This window comes from Corvus moneduloides, chromosome 2 (genome assembly GCF_009650955.1).
Source record: "Corvus moneduloides isolate bCorMon1 chromosome 2, bCorMon1.pri, whole genome shotgun sequence".
In the NCBI taxonomy this organism is placed as follows: Eukaryota; Metazoa; Chordata; class Aves; order Passeriformes; family Corvidae; genus Corvus; species Corvus moneduloides.
The window spans coordinates 113869850-113887415 of record NC_045477.1 but is presented as its reverse complement, the minus strand read 5'-3'; the positions used below and the strand labels follow the sequence as shown (position 1 = coordinate 113887415).

Here is a 17566-nt window from a genome sequence, read left to right as displayed (position 1 = left end):
TCTGAAATATTTTTTCTGTTTTTCAAAAGGAAAGTAGAAGTCATACTTGTGCTTCATTAGTAGGGAATAAATCAGGTGTTTATACATAGGCCATTTAAAATGTTTGGCAGTGACTGGAAATTCTGGCTGGGGCTGGTGGTTCTAACCCAAGATCCATAGAAGACCTGTGCTTTTAAAAAGAAGTGAGTGTAGGCCAGGCAAATTACCATGAAGCAGCTAAAATAATATTGAATAAATTTAATCATCTGCAGCTCTCATAAAGCCTACAGAGGCTGTGTCCAATACCTTGTTCTCTGAATCCTTGCGCTGCTGTTGTCCTCCATATGGGATATGTTGCTCTATCTTCCATGGACTGATTAATTTTAGAGAATTTTAAATTTAACCCACTTTGTCCAATGTTAATAATCTATTTTTACTTATATAACAAGCATAAGCCAAAATTCATTGCATGAAAGTGGTCTGAGGTGCATTTTGCTCCTGTGAGAGTAGGCACTCAGGCTGGATGTTAGATCTGGAATGGAGAAGACTGCAAAAATTTGTTTTCCATATCGGTTACAAGGCTGCTCCAGTTCCAATCTAAATTACCTTGTTAAACTTACATGAAGTGTTTTTTTAAAGGAAGCAGTTGTTTACACACAACACACAATCCCTTTGGACTTGTCAACCCACAGGTCTAACGTGATAAGCATTTGTATACATGCTGCATAAGCAACAGGCTAAAAAAACCTCAAAACAACCAACCTGTAATTGGTGAAGAAATGAAATATTTTTAAACAATTACAATTTGAAATAATTCCCTAGAGAATAGACTTTTTAGGTTTCAAAACTCCTTAGCTGGACCTTCTCTATGTCATTATAATGAAGTGACTTGGATCGCTATTGCTTATCATTAATGATTCCAAGAAAACTTAGTAATTTTTCCCATAATCTATTCTGTGTTATAAAACATCACTGAATTCAGTAAATTTTACAGATTTTATGTCATTGCCATCAGAGCGTATATCTTCACTGGAATGTATTTAGTAAGACTGAAATCAGCAGGCAGAGTGAGGGAGCACTATATGGTTCATCTTTTATAACTTCAGTCTGTGTTTTCTTTCCTATATTCAGTTCAGATTCACAGGTAACTTCAGCTGGCAGAGGTTCCAAGCCAACAGACAGATTAGTGAGTGGCTGGATGTTTCCTAGTCTTCTAAAAAGTCCATGCCTTCAGGTGGAATGTGTGTCTCCAGAAAAGCTACATGAATTTTAATGTAATATATACAGTGATAAAGGCCCTTGCAAATTTCAGTCTGTAATCAGAGTGACTTGAAGCCCCGAACCATCATTTTGATCTCCTTTTCTGTACTCCAACTATTTAGAAAACTATTTAGAAAAATCTGAAAAAAACCATGAGTCACTGTACTTATCTCTGAAATAAATTACCTTATTAAGATCTATTTATTTTTAGTGAGATTTTGCCATTCTATTATTTTGCTGAATAGGATGTGTAATTTGCCCAGTAAAAACTTGCAAATTTTCAAGAAGAGGAAATTTTTCATTTTCTTCTCTACTAGATGGGTGAAAATTATGCATGCTTTCCACCTAAAGGTCAGGCACTACCTAAACTGCTTGACAAAGCCTGTTATTTAAACAAAGCACTTCAGTTCACCAGTGTAATTCATCAGTAACTGAGTACCCTATATTTTGGGTGATAATAAGATGGAAAATATTACAGATAGAGAGTCAGACAGATAGATACACCAGTCTTTTGAAAAGACACAGAGTATCTGCTGTTGCCAAAAGAGAAATGAAGCATACCTCTTGTATTTAGCAGTAGATAGAAATATTATAGCAAGGAGGAAAGACTACAAATGCAGAAAGGAAAGAGAAGAATTTTTCAGGTTTTGAATTATTTTTTCCTCATGTGTTAGAAGTAATTATCAAACACTGCTCTAAGGAAATATACTAGCAGGTCTTTGGTGTTACTGATCTAATCACATGAAAATATTATGAGCACTCTGCATAGTAAATGTCTGATCTCCTTAATCTTATAATGCTGTGGATCCTATGTATTTGAATTTTCCTGAGAGTGGATTAATTTCTTTTGGGCCTAATGAATAATCTGGTTCTAGTCATGTACTACTAACCCTGCCAGAATACAAGAAAGAAAAACATCAATATGATTAAATTTAGGAAGGAATTTCCTGATAAAACCAGATTCTTTCATAGGACAATAATCTTGAGCACTTTTTAAAAAATTATTTATGTTTCTACAGAGTCAATTACCTGTTTTTAGTGGAAAAAAATGTCATAGTGATACTATTACTCAGAATTTATTGGCAGTTACTTGTAAGGCAGTCTCATCCTGGCTTTGTGCCCTCCTAATCAACATTGGCCAGTTTGGCAGGGAATTGGTCTGCAGCACTAGTTGTATCCAGAGTGTTTTTTGCTTTAAGTAAAATGGCCTTGGTTTTATTTTCTGTAGGTTTATTTTTACATTCCCCTAGCACATTTTTGGGTTTAGAGACTTATTTTTTAATCACAGTTCACTTGCAGCAGCATCATTTTGCAATCATCTTGCCATTCTTAATGTCATCTCTGCAGGCTTGCATTAACTTGAGTTTGCCATCATCTTGATGTACTAACCTGCATATAGACCTGTACAGAAATAATTTAACATTCATCCTAGTGTGTGCAGCAATGTTTCATTAGACTTAACTAACATAATTTTGTCATCATAATTTGCTGTCATAATAGCCCAGTCTTCACAAATTTAATGTGACAGTCTTTTGCCACTGTAACTAAGGCTTTGAGCAATTGCCATCCAGGGAGACTTAGGATGAAATCAATGTAATTAAAACACAGACCCTTAATAGTCCTGTACTTTAAGCAGTTTGTCATCTCTCTCAAACAATAATTAAGCAGGCTAACAGCACTTGTTTAGCTTGTAACTGTTTTCTATGTAGGAAATGGAAAAAAAAAGGGGAAATTGGACAATGAGTGACTGACAGAACTGTTAATAGAATTTAGGTTTCCAGATTGTTAGTGTGTGTTGCTGTATCCATTGGGTTGCTCTCCTTTCACAACACAATTATTTTGTGTATGAGGTGTATGCAAACTTGAACTCTATGTGACCAGTCATATATTCTAGTCTGTAAATCTCATGTGAGAGAGTTATAGAAATACAGAGATGAAAGGCATTTAGATTTCTTCTGCTGCAAGGGTTGAGATAGATCAAACACACTTTGTTACGCTCAAAAAATTTGTTAGTTTTCCTTACAAGCTTCAGCTTAAAATGGTTTGATGACCTCTGTGTGTATAAGTTTTCATATGTGTAAGTAACTTGCTACTCCCACAATTTTCTCCTAATATCAAATCTAAGTTGATTTCACCCAAATTATGTCCCTTTCCTTGAAATAAATGAAAAATAATGGGGTGTTGTGATGTCTAAATGCTGAAAGGCAGCAGCTATGTACTCATTTGCCTTTTCCTTCCAGACTAAATATGTAAAGTTCCCTCAGTCTTTCTTTGCAAAGAAACCCGCCTGTTTGAATATTTGTGATTCTAAGTGCTCTCCAGTTTATCTGTGGCTTTCATAAAGTGTTGTGTCAAAACTGGACACAGCTGAAACGTTGACTGGAGCAGAGTAAAGCCAGGGGAATACATGATGGGGTGACTGGGATAGCATAGGCGGCTGGCGCTCAAGTTGTGTTTCCCTAAAGAAAACTGTGTTTGTGTGAGCAGCCAGCACATTTGCTCTGCAAAGTGACCTTGGGTTGTCTTTGGCAGAGCTGATGCAGCTTGCCTGCAGACCTAGGTGAATTCTCTGTCTCCTACGTATGGATTGTTGACTCTGATTCATAATTACCTCTTATTGATATTCTTTGCAATCAGCTTGGCATTTTTCCTCTGCTCCTTACATATTGTGTTTGCTTTTGTTTTTTAAATACCTGCTTCTCTTCTAGACTAAATTTGTTTTTGTTTGCAGTTGTTTGTTTTCAACCAGAGAAACTTTTCTTAGTAATGACATGTAGGCCTAAACAGTGTTTTCAAACATCTTCCAATTACCATTCACATTTCTCTGTTTAACTTCTTTGTCCTCATTGATGAGGTTTTAAAATTGTCTTCAACTTTGTGAAATTGGGTTCTCTTAAAAGAAGTATTAAATATGCACATGCATCCATTACTATTGCCAGTACTTGCCTCAGAGTGCACTCGCTCTGTGGCATACATGTATGCGACTGTGCGTGCGTGTATCAAAATTGGTTAATATTTCACCATTTAGACGTGATGAAAATAATCAAGTTATTATCAGTTGCATTTAAGCATTATGGAGTCTGGGATGACTTCCTTGATGACTTTGAATACCGGCTTCCCTTGGGTGAGTTGCAATGCCTTTAAGAACTGGGTAAATTTCACATGTTTTGGACCTGAGAAAATAACTGCACCCAAGGAGTTTTCTGCCCAACTGGGAGACCTCCTGTCTTGTATCTCACTACTGGTCTGTGGGCTCAGATTTTCTTCCTGTGGACACTGAGAAGACCGGGAGAAGAGGGACAATTTGACCTTTCACGGTCTGGACACACAACCAAGAGTGGACCAACAAAACAAAGCCAGAGAAAGGCACACCCTGCCCCACCAAGGGCAGTTTGGGGCAGGAGCCTGTTTTAGATACTCAGACACTTTCCGGATCACTTTCAGCATCCTCTCTGTAGGTTATGTGTGATGTTTATGCTGATTGGACTGAGTTAGATGCCTAAATCTAGAGAAAAAGAAGTACTGGTTAATAAGATGCTCTCCCTTCTGGTCATATCAGCCTCCCTGGAGTGATTAAGACCAACATTTTAGAAACATAAATGAGTAATTCTAATTCCTCTTTATTACTTTGATTCCTACTTTGTATATATCAGTAATTAAAATCTTCTTCCTCTTCTCTTCTTTGTACCCTTAATATTAGTTTTTATGTAATTTGCTATCCTTTTTTACACTTTCCTTTTGATGGCTCAGTATATCTTCTGAGTAGTCTGGTCCAACCGACTCCAGTAAAGACTGATTTCATTTCTACTGGGGTGAAAGTTTCTGAAAGTTGGAGAGTTGACAGGGTTTGAGAATAAAGATTTACAAAGCATGGATATGCTAAATCTGCTTAGAACCTCACACCAAAGAGAGATCCACTAGGTAAAGAGGATTGGTTGTTCTTTAGCTGAAGCTTTCCAAAATGGATTGTGATTACTACTGGTTTTCTGAAGGTTACTTGTAATGTTGAATGAGCAAGAAGCCCACCCTTCCTTTTGCTAGAAGCTCTGCAAAAAAGATTAACCCCTATTTCCCGCTTGGCCATGACCTGAAGGAGAGAGCTTTCCTGGGGAGAGCACAAACACCGCAGTGAACCAATATGTTGGTTTGTATGTTAGAGCACATTTTGAAGCAGAAGTGTTTTGTGGCATAGAAATAAAATGATTTTTTTTTAACACACCTTGCATATGAGAGGGTTTTGTCTTTATCATTGTATTGACTACCAATTTTCTGACCATAAACTTATATTAATATATTCTTCTTTGGAAGCCAAAAGCTACCAATTCCTTCAGAAATAAGAGCAAGCTTTTTGTTTTGGTTTGGGGTTTTTCGTCTTTTCTTTTCTGGTCTGCAGAGCAAATAAGCAAGAAAAAGAACCCCTTTGCAACCTGTACTAAAATCCTCTACAATACATTCCTTTTTGAAGTAAAAATAGGCTAAGAAACAAAAGAAATAAGTTCTTCAGTGGCTCACATTGGAAAGATTTGGTTTTTTCTTTTTTTTTTTTTGCTTGCTGATTTCACGGGAAAATCAGAAGCTGACTGTTTACTTCTGTTATGATAAAGCTGTTGAAGATTTTTTTTCCCCTCTGATGCTGACATGCAAGTGGTTTGTGTTTGTTTTGGTTTTTTTCATGACAGGAAGTGAATAATAAAAAGAGTCAGAGCCAATATACCACCAGGGCAAAAACCCACGCTGCATATTAGTGCTTAAAAGAATCCCATCCCAGTTCTCCCTGCACATCACTCCCATAGTCCCTGGAGCTCAACACTTCTTCCCACACAGATAGATGTGATAGATTTGCAAATACTGGCAAGAGCACAGAGACATCTTGTTATGAGCTAAATGGCTGAACCAAGCAACAGGCTTGGACTGCCTTTATTTTTTTTTTAGGTCAGCATTGGCAGTGAGTTAAAAACAGGGTGGAATAAAGGTTGAAATGCTTTCTGAAATTATAATCAAAATATCATCTGTCTTAGGTTTATGCTGTAAGCACTCTGCCTGATGTTGAGTTGTATTGGCAAACAACATGTGCCACTGGGATGTTTAAAAAGTCATTAGAGATTTGTAAATCAGTTCTGTGCAGCATGCTACCTATTTGTTATTTTCTTGTTTTATCTGCTAACAGGAAAGTAGATAGGCGATACACATGGCAATGTGGTGCGCTTTGCTTTGTTGGGGGTTTGTTAGGTGCCTGGGTCCTAGTAAATTACAGTGAGATGGAAAATTTGTTACTCTTTGGAGGTTGTTAACATGAAGTTATTGGATTTATCTATGTTGAATTGGGGACCTCTCCTCCGATATCAATTATGTCAAAACCACAATTTTCCTATTGCGTCCTTTTTTTTTTTTTTCCTGACAGAGAAGTCCTGAATTTTAATGTAGCCCTTTATTATGGTACAGAAGAGTTAGAGAACTGAGAACTTGATTCCCATGTCCAGCCTAAGGTTTGACCATTATCCTCAAGTCCGAATCTTCCTCTGGTTTAGCTTACTGAGACAATAAACGTGGCTGCCAAGTTTGGATGTTGAAATCCATTTCTTTTCTATAGTCATGCTGACATACGATGAACCCGATCCCCTAAATGGTTCATGAACAGGCAGTTTATTGTTGTCCTGTTTTCAGATAGCTGCTGGCCTCCTCGGCGTTTTCTCCAGCTCTGCATTGCTGTCACGCTCATGCCGTCAGAAAGGAGATATTTTCAACTTTATCAATACTTGGGCTTTGAAAGGACTTCTCAAGCAGGGAAATAAACAGCCTCTGTGTAAAACCTTTGGTAATGGGTGGCTGAAAGTCACCCAAACCATTTCTGTGACGATGACAATTTTCTTTCATTTAACCCATTACTGATGGCAAAAGAAGAAGGCAATGTTAAACTAAAGCTGACAGCAATCATTGAAAAAAAATACCCACTTTTATTATTCCAGATTTTCTACATTTTCCAAATTCTCTATGACTTTGAAGCTTGTTCCTTTCCCATCTTGCAGCACAGGTTACGGTAGTCTCTGAGCACTGAGGTCAGAGCCTGCTACCTGCAGCATCTAGAAGGGAGAGTGGGCAGGTGGTCTCTGGCCACCAGCATTTATGGAGTGTACAGTAATTATTTGACATAAAGCTACAGTGAGGCCGTACCTTGCTCTCTGTTGTTGAAGATAGAGCAGAAAGATCCTACAAATAACAAAACGTGGTGTGTAAAAACGTTCCAGGCTCCATGCAATCTAAGTGCTGGCTGGTAGGAACTGAGAGATACATTTTAAACATCTTCAGTAGGCTTGATGTTTCTCAGTGTTAGGCAGTCATAGCATTCGTAGCTGCTGAAAATAGTACTAAGTTTTTAAGAGCCTCTCAATTTCTTTGCTGCAGTCCCCCAAAAACCACCACCAAACCTAGAAATCCAAACTCAACCAAAATATCCAGTATATTTGAACACTCAATTTTGTTATTTCTCTCTATGGCCCAACAAATCTTTACTCTTTCCCAACTGACTGGAGAAGCATCAATAAGAGGAAGAGAAATTGTTTCTACGCTGAAGGTATCTGCCCTCCTGTGAACGAAGCAGGTGCTCTCTTGAGGCCACTGGAATTTTGAACTCTCCCAGCAAGAAGAGAGGAAGCAAACACGGATTTCTTGCATATAAGTTATTGTAAATGTTGCCACTAGACACTTCTTTGGGCTAGGTTTTAGAAGAAAATGCTGAGTAGCATTTCTTGCAAAAGCCTGATCCAAATATGCTCTGATGGTCTCAAAGCCATTGTCAGAGAGGATGAATAATCCACATGAATTTTTGTGGATTGTGACTAGAGCTGGGTGTGAAACAGACGATAGGTCTCTGTCAAGATGAAGACCCTGTGACCATATTTAGAAACAGAGATTTATGCACCTGAAGGGTTTTGGAGAAAATGTTTTTCACCTTGAAATGAATAGAAGCCAGGAGGATAACAGTTCTGCTATCAGACACCTACCTTCAAGATAACTTTCACTTGTAGCCTTTAAGTATGTTACTGGGCCTCAGTTATTGACAGCATGTGCTATTAAGGGTGACCTTAGATATTTTAAAACAAAAAATTTGCACAATAAGCAGTTTCTTTACTTAGTTTTATCAGTCCCCTTCTCCCTCAAATAATCAAAATGCTGCTGCTGTTACAGTGTGCTCTGCTCTGCCTCAGATTATTTTCTACATCAGTTCATGACTTGCAGTTCCTGTGGGCTGCAAATTAATCCTTAGGAGTCTCCTGGTGTGCAGTGTACATGCAAGTTCTTCAGTGTATTAATTTGACTATCAGTGTAGAAAATGCCAGTGGCTGTAAGGTTATATTACACACTTCATTTTTGTGTTTATTTTGTCTGTATAATCCAGAAAATTACTTATAGACTTGTAATCAGCATGACTAGACACATTAAGCTTTAAAACTGAAAAATACCACTTTTCAGGTTTTTAAGGATAGATTTAAAAAAAAAATGAACTGTATTAAGAGTGTTCCTTCAAATGACTTTTCAAATGAAACAATTTACATGATTTAATGTGGCCTATCTCTAAAGGCCGTACATACTGTACAAAGTACATATTGTAGAAAGCAGCCTTATAAAAATCTGCTTTTAGGTGAAGGATGCAGCAGTCCTTTTCCCAAGTACTGTGTGGATGCCTGCTTTCCTTCCTGTGTAAACTAAAGAGGCCTGGCACTGAATGCAGGGGGAGAATATCAGCCCAGGTCCCACCTGTTTGAGATTTGGGAGCAAAGGGAAGTTGCCACTGTTAGGAAGAGAAAGTGACAGGCAGCTTGTGTACACTCCCTCCTCTGCTTGCTCTGCAGCTCCTGGGCTCTGTATAGCATTAGTACTGCGTGGTTTTGTTGGGAGTGGAAAGGTCAGTTGTAAGTCAATAGTTTGTTTTTTTTTTTTTTTTTTTCCTGTTTAAGCAGCTGCTGACTTACCACAACTTGTGTTAGCATTTACACATTTAGTTTGGTGACAACACTATTTTAGTGTTTGTTTATTTTTTCCCCTGCTCAGGAAGGAGGCTGAAATCCCAAAAGTCAGGGAGGGTTGCTACTCCTCTTCCAAAAAGGGAGGAAGCTGTCTGGGGATGGGCTGGGGGTCATTTGCTGGGAAGGAAGAAAATTTATTTCATAGGGCTCTCCGGGGAGCTGCGCAAAGGGAGCAGTAAATATCTTCACCCCACTTTGTGGCCTAAATGTTCCTGGGGAAGCTGCAACACATAATTTAAATCCATTGCACATGCCACCCTGGAAGCAGAGCCTTATATGTCGAGTGCATGGGCTGTCCTATTATGGGAAATCAACTTTGTTTTGAGGGAAGCACAGAGCATTGCTTCTGCGCAGGTCCTGGAATTTGAAACATTTAGGGGCCTCCAAAGAGCACTGGCATTAGTTACCATGCCGGCTGGGTGGAAGTGAGGATCCCTGCCTCTCCCTGCCTGGGACGCCGCAGACCCTGCCGGCAGCCAACCCAGCCAGCATCCCACCCTGGTGATTCCTGCCCTCTCCTCTGCAGAGCTGCTGGGGCTTGTGCGGGGACACATCTGGCATTATGCAGGGACAAGCCTAATTCAGCAAAAGCTACTGGAGCAGCAAAGTTGGAATATACTTTGCCAAGAAATATTTTGCTGTTGTTTTCTTTTTCCTCTGTTTTGTGGAGAGATTTCATGTCTGCTCACATGCTTTGGTATGAGGAAGTGGAAGATGATTGTAAGTATGAACAGACTGACATAATTTATCACAATATTCACTTTGACAGAGCAGTGTAGTGCTGCACAGCCCACTAACAGCATGCATTTTTAAATATTTATTTTCCAAGTCTAAAGGAGAGCACCAGAGGGGGAAAATAAAGTGATTTTTTTTTTTTTCTCTGTTAGGGGGCTAATATCCTTTACATTATATATAAAAGAAGTCATCTTGAAATATTACCCAGCTCTCCTTTGAAGAAAAACAACACATTTCTTTCTGAAGTTCAACAGTTACTAAAACATGGGGTTAAAAAAGTGAGAATTGAGGAGACACACCAATACACTTGAAAAAAGTGTCATTATTCTAATAATTTGGCAACACATTAAAGGAGTAATCAGTTTCTTTGAACTGTAATGGCAGAGGCAGTTTCATTGCCTAATATTAACTTACAGGGTAAGAGAGCTCTTCTCTGGTCGCTGAACTGTCTGGTATCAGCTGAATGAGGGGGTGTCAGTTTAGTTTGAAGCAAGCAGCAGCTGAGCTCTCCCATGCACGTCCCAGAAACAAAACAGGCATCTTCTCCAGACTTGCACTTGTTTGTTGGTTTAAAACTAACCTTTATGTGCAATAAGAAGAAAAACAGAGGATGCCAAGAGCAGGAGACTGAAGAGAGCCAAGAATGAAAGAATGACAGAGAGTTTTAAAATCCATCTACCATGCTCCCAGATGATCTTTCTTCTTCCTCCCGCACCCAGGCTCTCAGGACAGATTGTGCCAGTGAAAAGAGAAGTGTCAGTATTATCTGGACATAATCTATGGTCTCTGCCCCCTGTTTATAACCTATTTTGGCTCTTCATCTTCCAGCTTAGTTCTGTATCTTTATAATAATAGAATTTCTGTTTTTCGCTATTTTCTGATCATAAAAGGCAGGGGAATACATACATGCTATCATTTATTCCCATAGCATATAATAGACTGCATGGTCCCTGTGATGAAGGCAGTCTATAAATAAGATTAAATTTTTTATGTTTGACAGGAAGGAAGCTTAAAACAGGAAATTTCAAGGTGCAGTTGGGGTCTTATGCCATATTTGTTTTCCCTTTTTGCAAGATGAACTCAAACTTTATTTTTTTGCACAATAAGTAAAACTTAAATCAGCTATAAATTTTCCAGATGGTTTCGTACTTCTAAGAGAGCTCCTTCAGTGATAACACCTTTTACTTATTGGACATGGTCTGGAAATTCAAGTGAGGTAGAATAGGGAGATCATCGTTATCACATATTGAATAATTATGAGAAAGTTTTCTTGACTTCTGAAATAGTGGGGGTACAGTTGGGAAGAAGAAATGTCTTTGGTTTCTCGGGCTTTAGTTCTGGTTAGCAAGAGGAAGACTGCACCCTCTAGATTAAGCCACATAGTGCCCAACATTTTTCAGCACTCCTCTTTGGAGAGGAATAAGGAGAATTTGTTTTCTTCACTTTTCTGTATACTTTCTCTCCAAGGGAATCACTATATCATCCCAGATTTCTTGTCCTCAGCCTTTGGGAAGAGATGGTGCTGCAAGGAAAGTTGCACAGGTGCTTGCTAAGTAAGGGGGAAAGATATTTGCTGCTTAGTTCAAAAGTTTTAATTTCACTCTGAAGAGGTAGTAGATTAGTGGATGAAAGAAAGAAAAAAACCAAGTTGTTGTAGAGGTTTTGTAAAATAAGAATAGAAACCAGAGTTGCATCTAGCAGATGAATAGCATTCATGACAAGAGCTATTAAATCACTTGCTAAACTGTGTTATGTAACTATGCCCAGATCTAAAATGAAAGGGTGATGTCCTAGCACTTCTTGGGAGTTATTTAGCTGCATGGATTTCCAGGATTTCCTCAGCTGTATCCTCACTCTTTTAAAGAGAATGACATTTTTCTTTTCAAAAATTTGTATGATATTTTCGAGGGGTTTGTATAGTTTTATTTTAATAAAAATGAGAAAAATTGTACCTGCACTTTGTGACAAGGTGTGCCCAAAATAATGTTCCCAAATTTGATCACTGCCTTCATTGAGGACATGTCACATCTCCTACTTGTTGCCTATGATTCCTTTGCTTCTCTTTCTATATTTGATGAAAACTTTTTGCTCTTAGAGGTGACAGTGGCTACTTACACCTTTGTATTGCTTTTTAAATCCATCCTTTCTCTTTTCTTGATGGCCCCTCTTCAAGCCTTCATCCACCTCTGCACTCACATCTTCCCTTTTGTATTCTGCTCTCCCCTGTGCCACAGCAGTACAGACGGGTTCGTCTCACTTTAGCTGAGAATGACCTTTGTGAAAATATAAAGGTATTTATTCATTGCCGAGGGCTTTGCTTTCTTTCCTGAGCTGTTCAGTGTTTACTTCTTCCTGAGTTAGACTGGAAACTCCTTGGGGCAGTGGCTGTCTCTTCCTTGATTTCTGCAGAGTCTTTGACAATGACACCTAAATAATAAAGTGGTGGGGAAATGAGATATCATAAATTTCATTTTGTTTTAATTAAGATGAGATTACTGGGAACTTCATTTCAGAAGCCAGTCTGCCTAGGGGATTCAGTATCATACGCTGTATTTCTTCCTTCTAGCAGATCTAATCCTCTTTCTGTGTCCTTATTTTGACATGGAACCAAATTCTGCTTGCAGTCACACACAGGCATCCTCTTTCTCTGCTTGGATTTGCACAAAGTAGTGACTAAAAATAGAATTAATCATCCAGCATGGAAAAGAAATTAATCCTGCCTGAAAGTTGGTGGCCACAAGGGGTCTCTTACAGGATGCCATGGGTGTACTGTAGCAGGGGTCCATCCAGGTTCATGCCTCAGCTCAGATCAGAAATTCCTGAAGTGAATTCCCAGATGTTAGATTCCCTGCTTATGACTGTGCACCAGAGCACAACCCAGAGGGTATGCCCTGCATCCCTTTTGGAGGAAGCTGAACTCAAAGACACACTCTGGGTTTGGCTGGTGGGCACAGACTCGCCGTGGGTGTGTGGGCCACCGGGGTCACACCAAAGCTCCTCCAGAACAAGCCCTGTGACACACCTTGCAGGGAAATGCTGGCTTGGCAGGCTGCTCCTGCCAGGCCACATGAACTGCTGTGGTCCAAGACAACCCAGGGAGATACAAGGAGCATGACAGCAAATTTCTTTGGATTTTGGATGTAAGGAGAGAACTTGGAAAGTCACACCCTAGCTAGTGCAGGAGGGTTCTTCGTCCTGTCTGCTCCTATGTGGTGTCTGCTCCCTCACCCCTGATCCTCAGACTGCCCATGGGTATCACAGTTGCCCATGGATCTTTCCAACAGAGTTATTGATCTGGGGACTATATTCAAGGAATGGGAGTTTAAGACCATGCTACATACTGTGAAAATTTAAACTTTTTTTTTAAAGGAAACAAGTCCATTATGTTACTAATAGAATAGTTACTGATAAGATCATGCTATTTATTACTGAAAAGGTACAGTCTTTCTAGAAAAAGGTTAACCCTAGACTAATAATGTGAAATTGTTCAAACCACAGAATTGTCCATGGGGTTAAGTGTTTTCAAATGATCTCCAGAGGAAACAGGATTAGACTCATATTTTTGTCATGGATTACTGTGAGACAAAATCACATTGAATGGTATTGTGAACCAAGCAGCCTCGATTTGAAAAAGCTGACTTGTTGGTTTTCACAGTACCTTTTCAATTAAATGTTACCCCAAAGCTTAATTATCATTTAGGAGGATAACTATTGTACTGTGTTATTGCTAACTGCTGGATAAAGACTCCTCAATAAATTTAGTGGAACTTTATAACATCACATTGCTGTCAAAGAGGATGCATTTGTGGTAAGACTGTATCACTGCCAGGGGAAGCAGAACAGCATTGGGAATTTTAAATAATTGTGCCTTATCAAAGACTGAGCTTTGTGGAAAGCAGAAATAAGGGTTAGTGGAGTGTGGCTTTCCAGAACGTCTTGCCAACTGTGCTGCACAAGGGAACAAGATCCTTCATCTTCCCAGAAAAACACATGGAGCAAAGGAGTTGTTTGGGTTCAGAGTACTCGCTGCAGAGACCACAGAGACTTTCCTTCTAGGTTACTTACTGCATGTGCAACAAGTCAGAACATTTTTAATTATGTGTTTTGAAGGACAGATAAGCTGCATTTTAAGAAAGTCATAATTTTTCTTGGTTCATCTTGCGAGTCATATTATGGGATATTATTTAGAGCATGAGGCTGATAATATTTGAGAGGTTTTCTGATCCTTTCTCTAATTCTGTATTTTTAAAGTAATCCATATGTGGTGTATGCAGTCTTTTATTCTGAAGAGCAAAATACAGTTTTTAAATATTATGAGCATGTGTAGGAGAAAGAAATAATATTATGTGAGCAAAAGCATATATTCTTGTAATTTTGGATATGTTCATACAAGATAAAAGTTAAGATATCAGATTTATACTTAATTTCTTTCTTGAAGCATTTTTAAGGGATCATCATTTTCAGCAGAAACAAAGTAGCATAATTTCAATGATAATAAAATAAGAAGATATAGTGTAAAAGTATCCTCAAAGAAACCATTACAGAAGTATGTTAGTCCTAATGGTGTGATTTTTTTCCCCTAGAGTAGTTTTCTATGATGTAACATAATGGTTTGAGGTTTCCTTTAAAAAAGAAAAAAAGAAAAAGAAATATAAGCTTAAAAAGCTTCAGCGTGTAGAAATGACCTAAATGTGGATCCAGAATATCACATTTTGCTTAGTTTGCCTTTGCTAAAATATTCTGAAAGAACTCTGGGGACCTAATGGTATTGTGAGCACCCCAGAGTGAGAGAGAAAATGAGTTTTAGTCAGGCTAATCAACTCCTTTGTGCCTATTTCTTTTAACCACTTCATTCCTCTGAATGTCAGTAAGGTCTGAGAAAACTCTGGGTCTCTTGGCCTTCAGAAGTGTCCCAGTAAAAACAGAAATGCCAGCATCTGATATTTTTAATAGAAACTTGGAAAGGAGAGGGGCAAATAATGTGCACTGGAACAGGTACACAGCATTGTTGTACAGGACACCTGTATTTCTTATATAAGATGTGGGAGTTGTTACCATGCGTGAGAAATCAGCTACATGGGGTGCAGGAGTGTGACCATGAGCATGGGGTGCCCACAGGGAGCCTCCCTGTCCCACCACCCCAGGGCTTGCCATGTTCTAAAATTGGCACCTGCCCACGTGGCAGAGTGTCTGCGTGCCTGCACACTGGTTTGTACGGGAAATTATCCCCGGGTAGGGCTTTTAATTCTGTGTGGCACAGGGAATTGAGGGAGTTTAAAGGGTGATGGGAATTTGACATTTCTGCCTTTTTATTCTGAAAGATACTTTGATTAAAGTGTTGGAAGGCCCTACTAATGGAGGCGTTGCTGCTATTTCAGATATACAGGGTATGAGATTTGAAGGCAAGCCAAATCACAATGAAACAGAATAATGATGTCCTTGGTTTATTTTTTACTTGGTACATTCAGGTTTTGATTGGATTCTGAGTGAGGCAACAGTTTTCTCTCCCAGAAAGCGCTGCTAGTCCTTGGAGGTTTGCAGCCTGTTGTCAAAGCAGAGGTGCTTCCTTGTGAAGGTCATGGACTGCAGTGGCAGGAGGAAAACCAAGGGGCGGCAGGGGAAGAAAGGAAAGAAAGAAAGAAAGGTTTCTTTATTGGTCTTAAGCAGGTACAGGCTTCTCATAAGAAACATTTCTGCAGTGAGATCTATTACTACTTTGACACAGCTCACACTCTGATGGTGTGTATATCAAAGAAGTTGTTTAGAAATCTGAGGTCTCTGTTCTTCTGTCCTCCTCTCTCCTAAGCCTCTCTGTGCTCATCACACACAAATGCTTCAACACCCTTCACCTTGTTCTCTCAATGTTGTTTTTTTTTCCCCCCAGTATTTTAAAGTTTTTATTTGGAAAAGACTGTTTATGAATTATTTCACTCTGAACAAACCTCAAAGGTACCTAGCTGTTGCTAAGCTTGGGGAAAATTATTGCAGCCACTGTATTTTCTAAAACATTAATACCATTAAATAGTTAACATTGTTGGAGGTGTTAAAAAGCACCTCATTAAGTTACTGGATGGTGGATTGTCTGTGACATGTTCTGATATGAATGGCTGATGCTGTTGATAACAATAACTGGGAACATCTGTGTCCGTTTCTTCAATACAGGGAAAAATGCTGTTAGACATAAAGCTATCCTGTCACATTCCTGGGCTTAGAAAGAATGAGTCCCCAGCCCTCCCTGGCTGCCTAACTCATTCCAGAGCTGATCACCTAATTAGAAAGGAAAACATAAGCAAGACTGTTTGGGACTGGGGGGATCAAGAAGGACAGAGGCTCTCCTAGCTGCAGAGAAATCCAGGTGGGACTACCCAGACACAATCCTGCCCAGCTAACGAGGGCACCTGCTTGTCAAAATGAAGGAGAAGAGGAAACTGAGAAGTTACAAAGCTATCCTGGATTGATGGTGAAATTGTTGATATGATGTGTACAGGCTTATTAACTCAAAAAAACTCAGTTTATTGAGGTTTTTTTTGTGCTGCTTTTAATGAAGATTTTAAGAAACCCCAAATTATTTTGCCCTGGATTTCAGGAATACAACAGTATTTCTTTTACTCATTTGACTTTATTTACTGTTGACCTTTTCTTATCATGTGATTTAGTACATATTTAATTCCCTGCCCCACCCTTCCAAGCCCTGCCAACGATGCTGGAAATAGAGATCAGTATATTTTTACACCGAATTCTAAGATCAGATTTATAAATGCTTGGTTGACTGATGGTTAGTCATGCTCCAAAAATGCAGAAGATCCAGATTAAAGTGTTTGCTCTGCTTATACACTGTTTACAGAGGAGAAAGTTTTGGTTGCATTGGATGTTGAATGGAAACCAAAGGTGAAGCCAAATAACTTTTCACAAAAACGAATTCTTGTTTTCTCGCCAAAACATGAGAACAGTTCCTTTTATAGTAGTCTGTAAAGGACAAGCTTGTTGTAGGCTTCATTCTGACCTTTCTGTTCTTCCTAATAATTAAATAAATCAGTTTTGAAAGCTCTAACAAGAATAATGGAGGGAAACTTAAAACTGTGAAATAAGGGGTGGATTCTAGGAGCAAATATCTAACAGTAGAATGTATAACGTTTGCTGTAAACAAAAAACTTACTGTAAATGAATTTATGTTTATAAATACAAGACATCATCACAAATCTAAATTTTTTTTCATAACTCTTTAAAATTCCATGATACCTGTATCCTTGCATACAGGATGGCTCAGTGATACTAGCATAGATTTGAAAGAGGTTGCTTGAATCAAGATGCTTTCTAGAGGGCATATAAGTAGAACTTGTACTTAGTTATATCGAATTTCTCTATTGAGAGTAAAAGTTATCCTCAGTGAAGTGGTTTTTCTGTCTAGATTACCTGATGGATGTAAAGCTTTAGAGAATGTAAGATGGGGCACATTTTTGCCTTGGGAAAGGAAATCTATTGGATTATGTTGTCCATTTCTATTTCCTGTTCAAAACAAGGCATGTCTTTACAGAATCAATTCAGAATTACTGCTGGGTTTAGCACAG

General features: G+C 38.8%; 1 protein-coding gene across 2 annotated transcripts in view; it reads left to right on the top strand.

Moving 5' to 3' along the window:
* Positions 1-17566, top strand: part of DMD (dystrophin) — a 1179964-nt gene that overhangs the window by 166507 nt on the left and 995891 nt on the right. The window contains exon 1 of one of the 2 annotated variants that reach the window (XM_032100881.1): positions 9670-9983. The exons of the other annotated variant lie outside the window; for it this stretch is intronic. Coding sequence (XP_031956772.1) covers positions 9941-9983 — 43 coding nt within the window. The 5' untranslated portion in view covers positions 9670-9940. Of the gene's footprint in view, positions 1-9669; positions 9984-17566 lie in introns of those variants that run through there. 2 annotated transcript variants of the gene reach the window in all.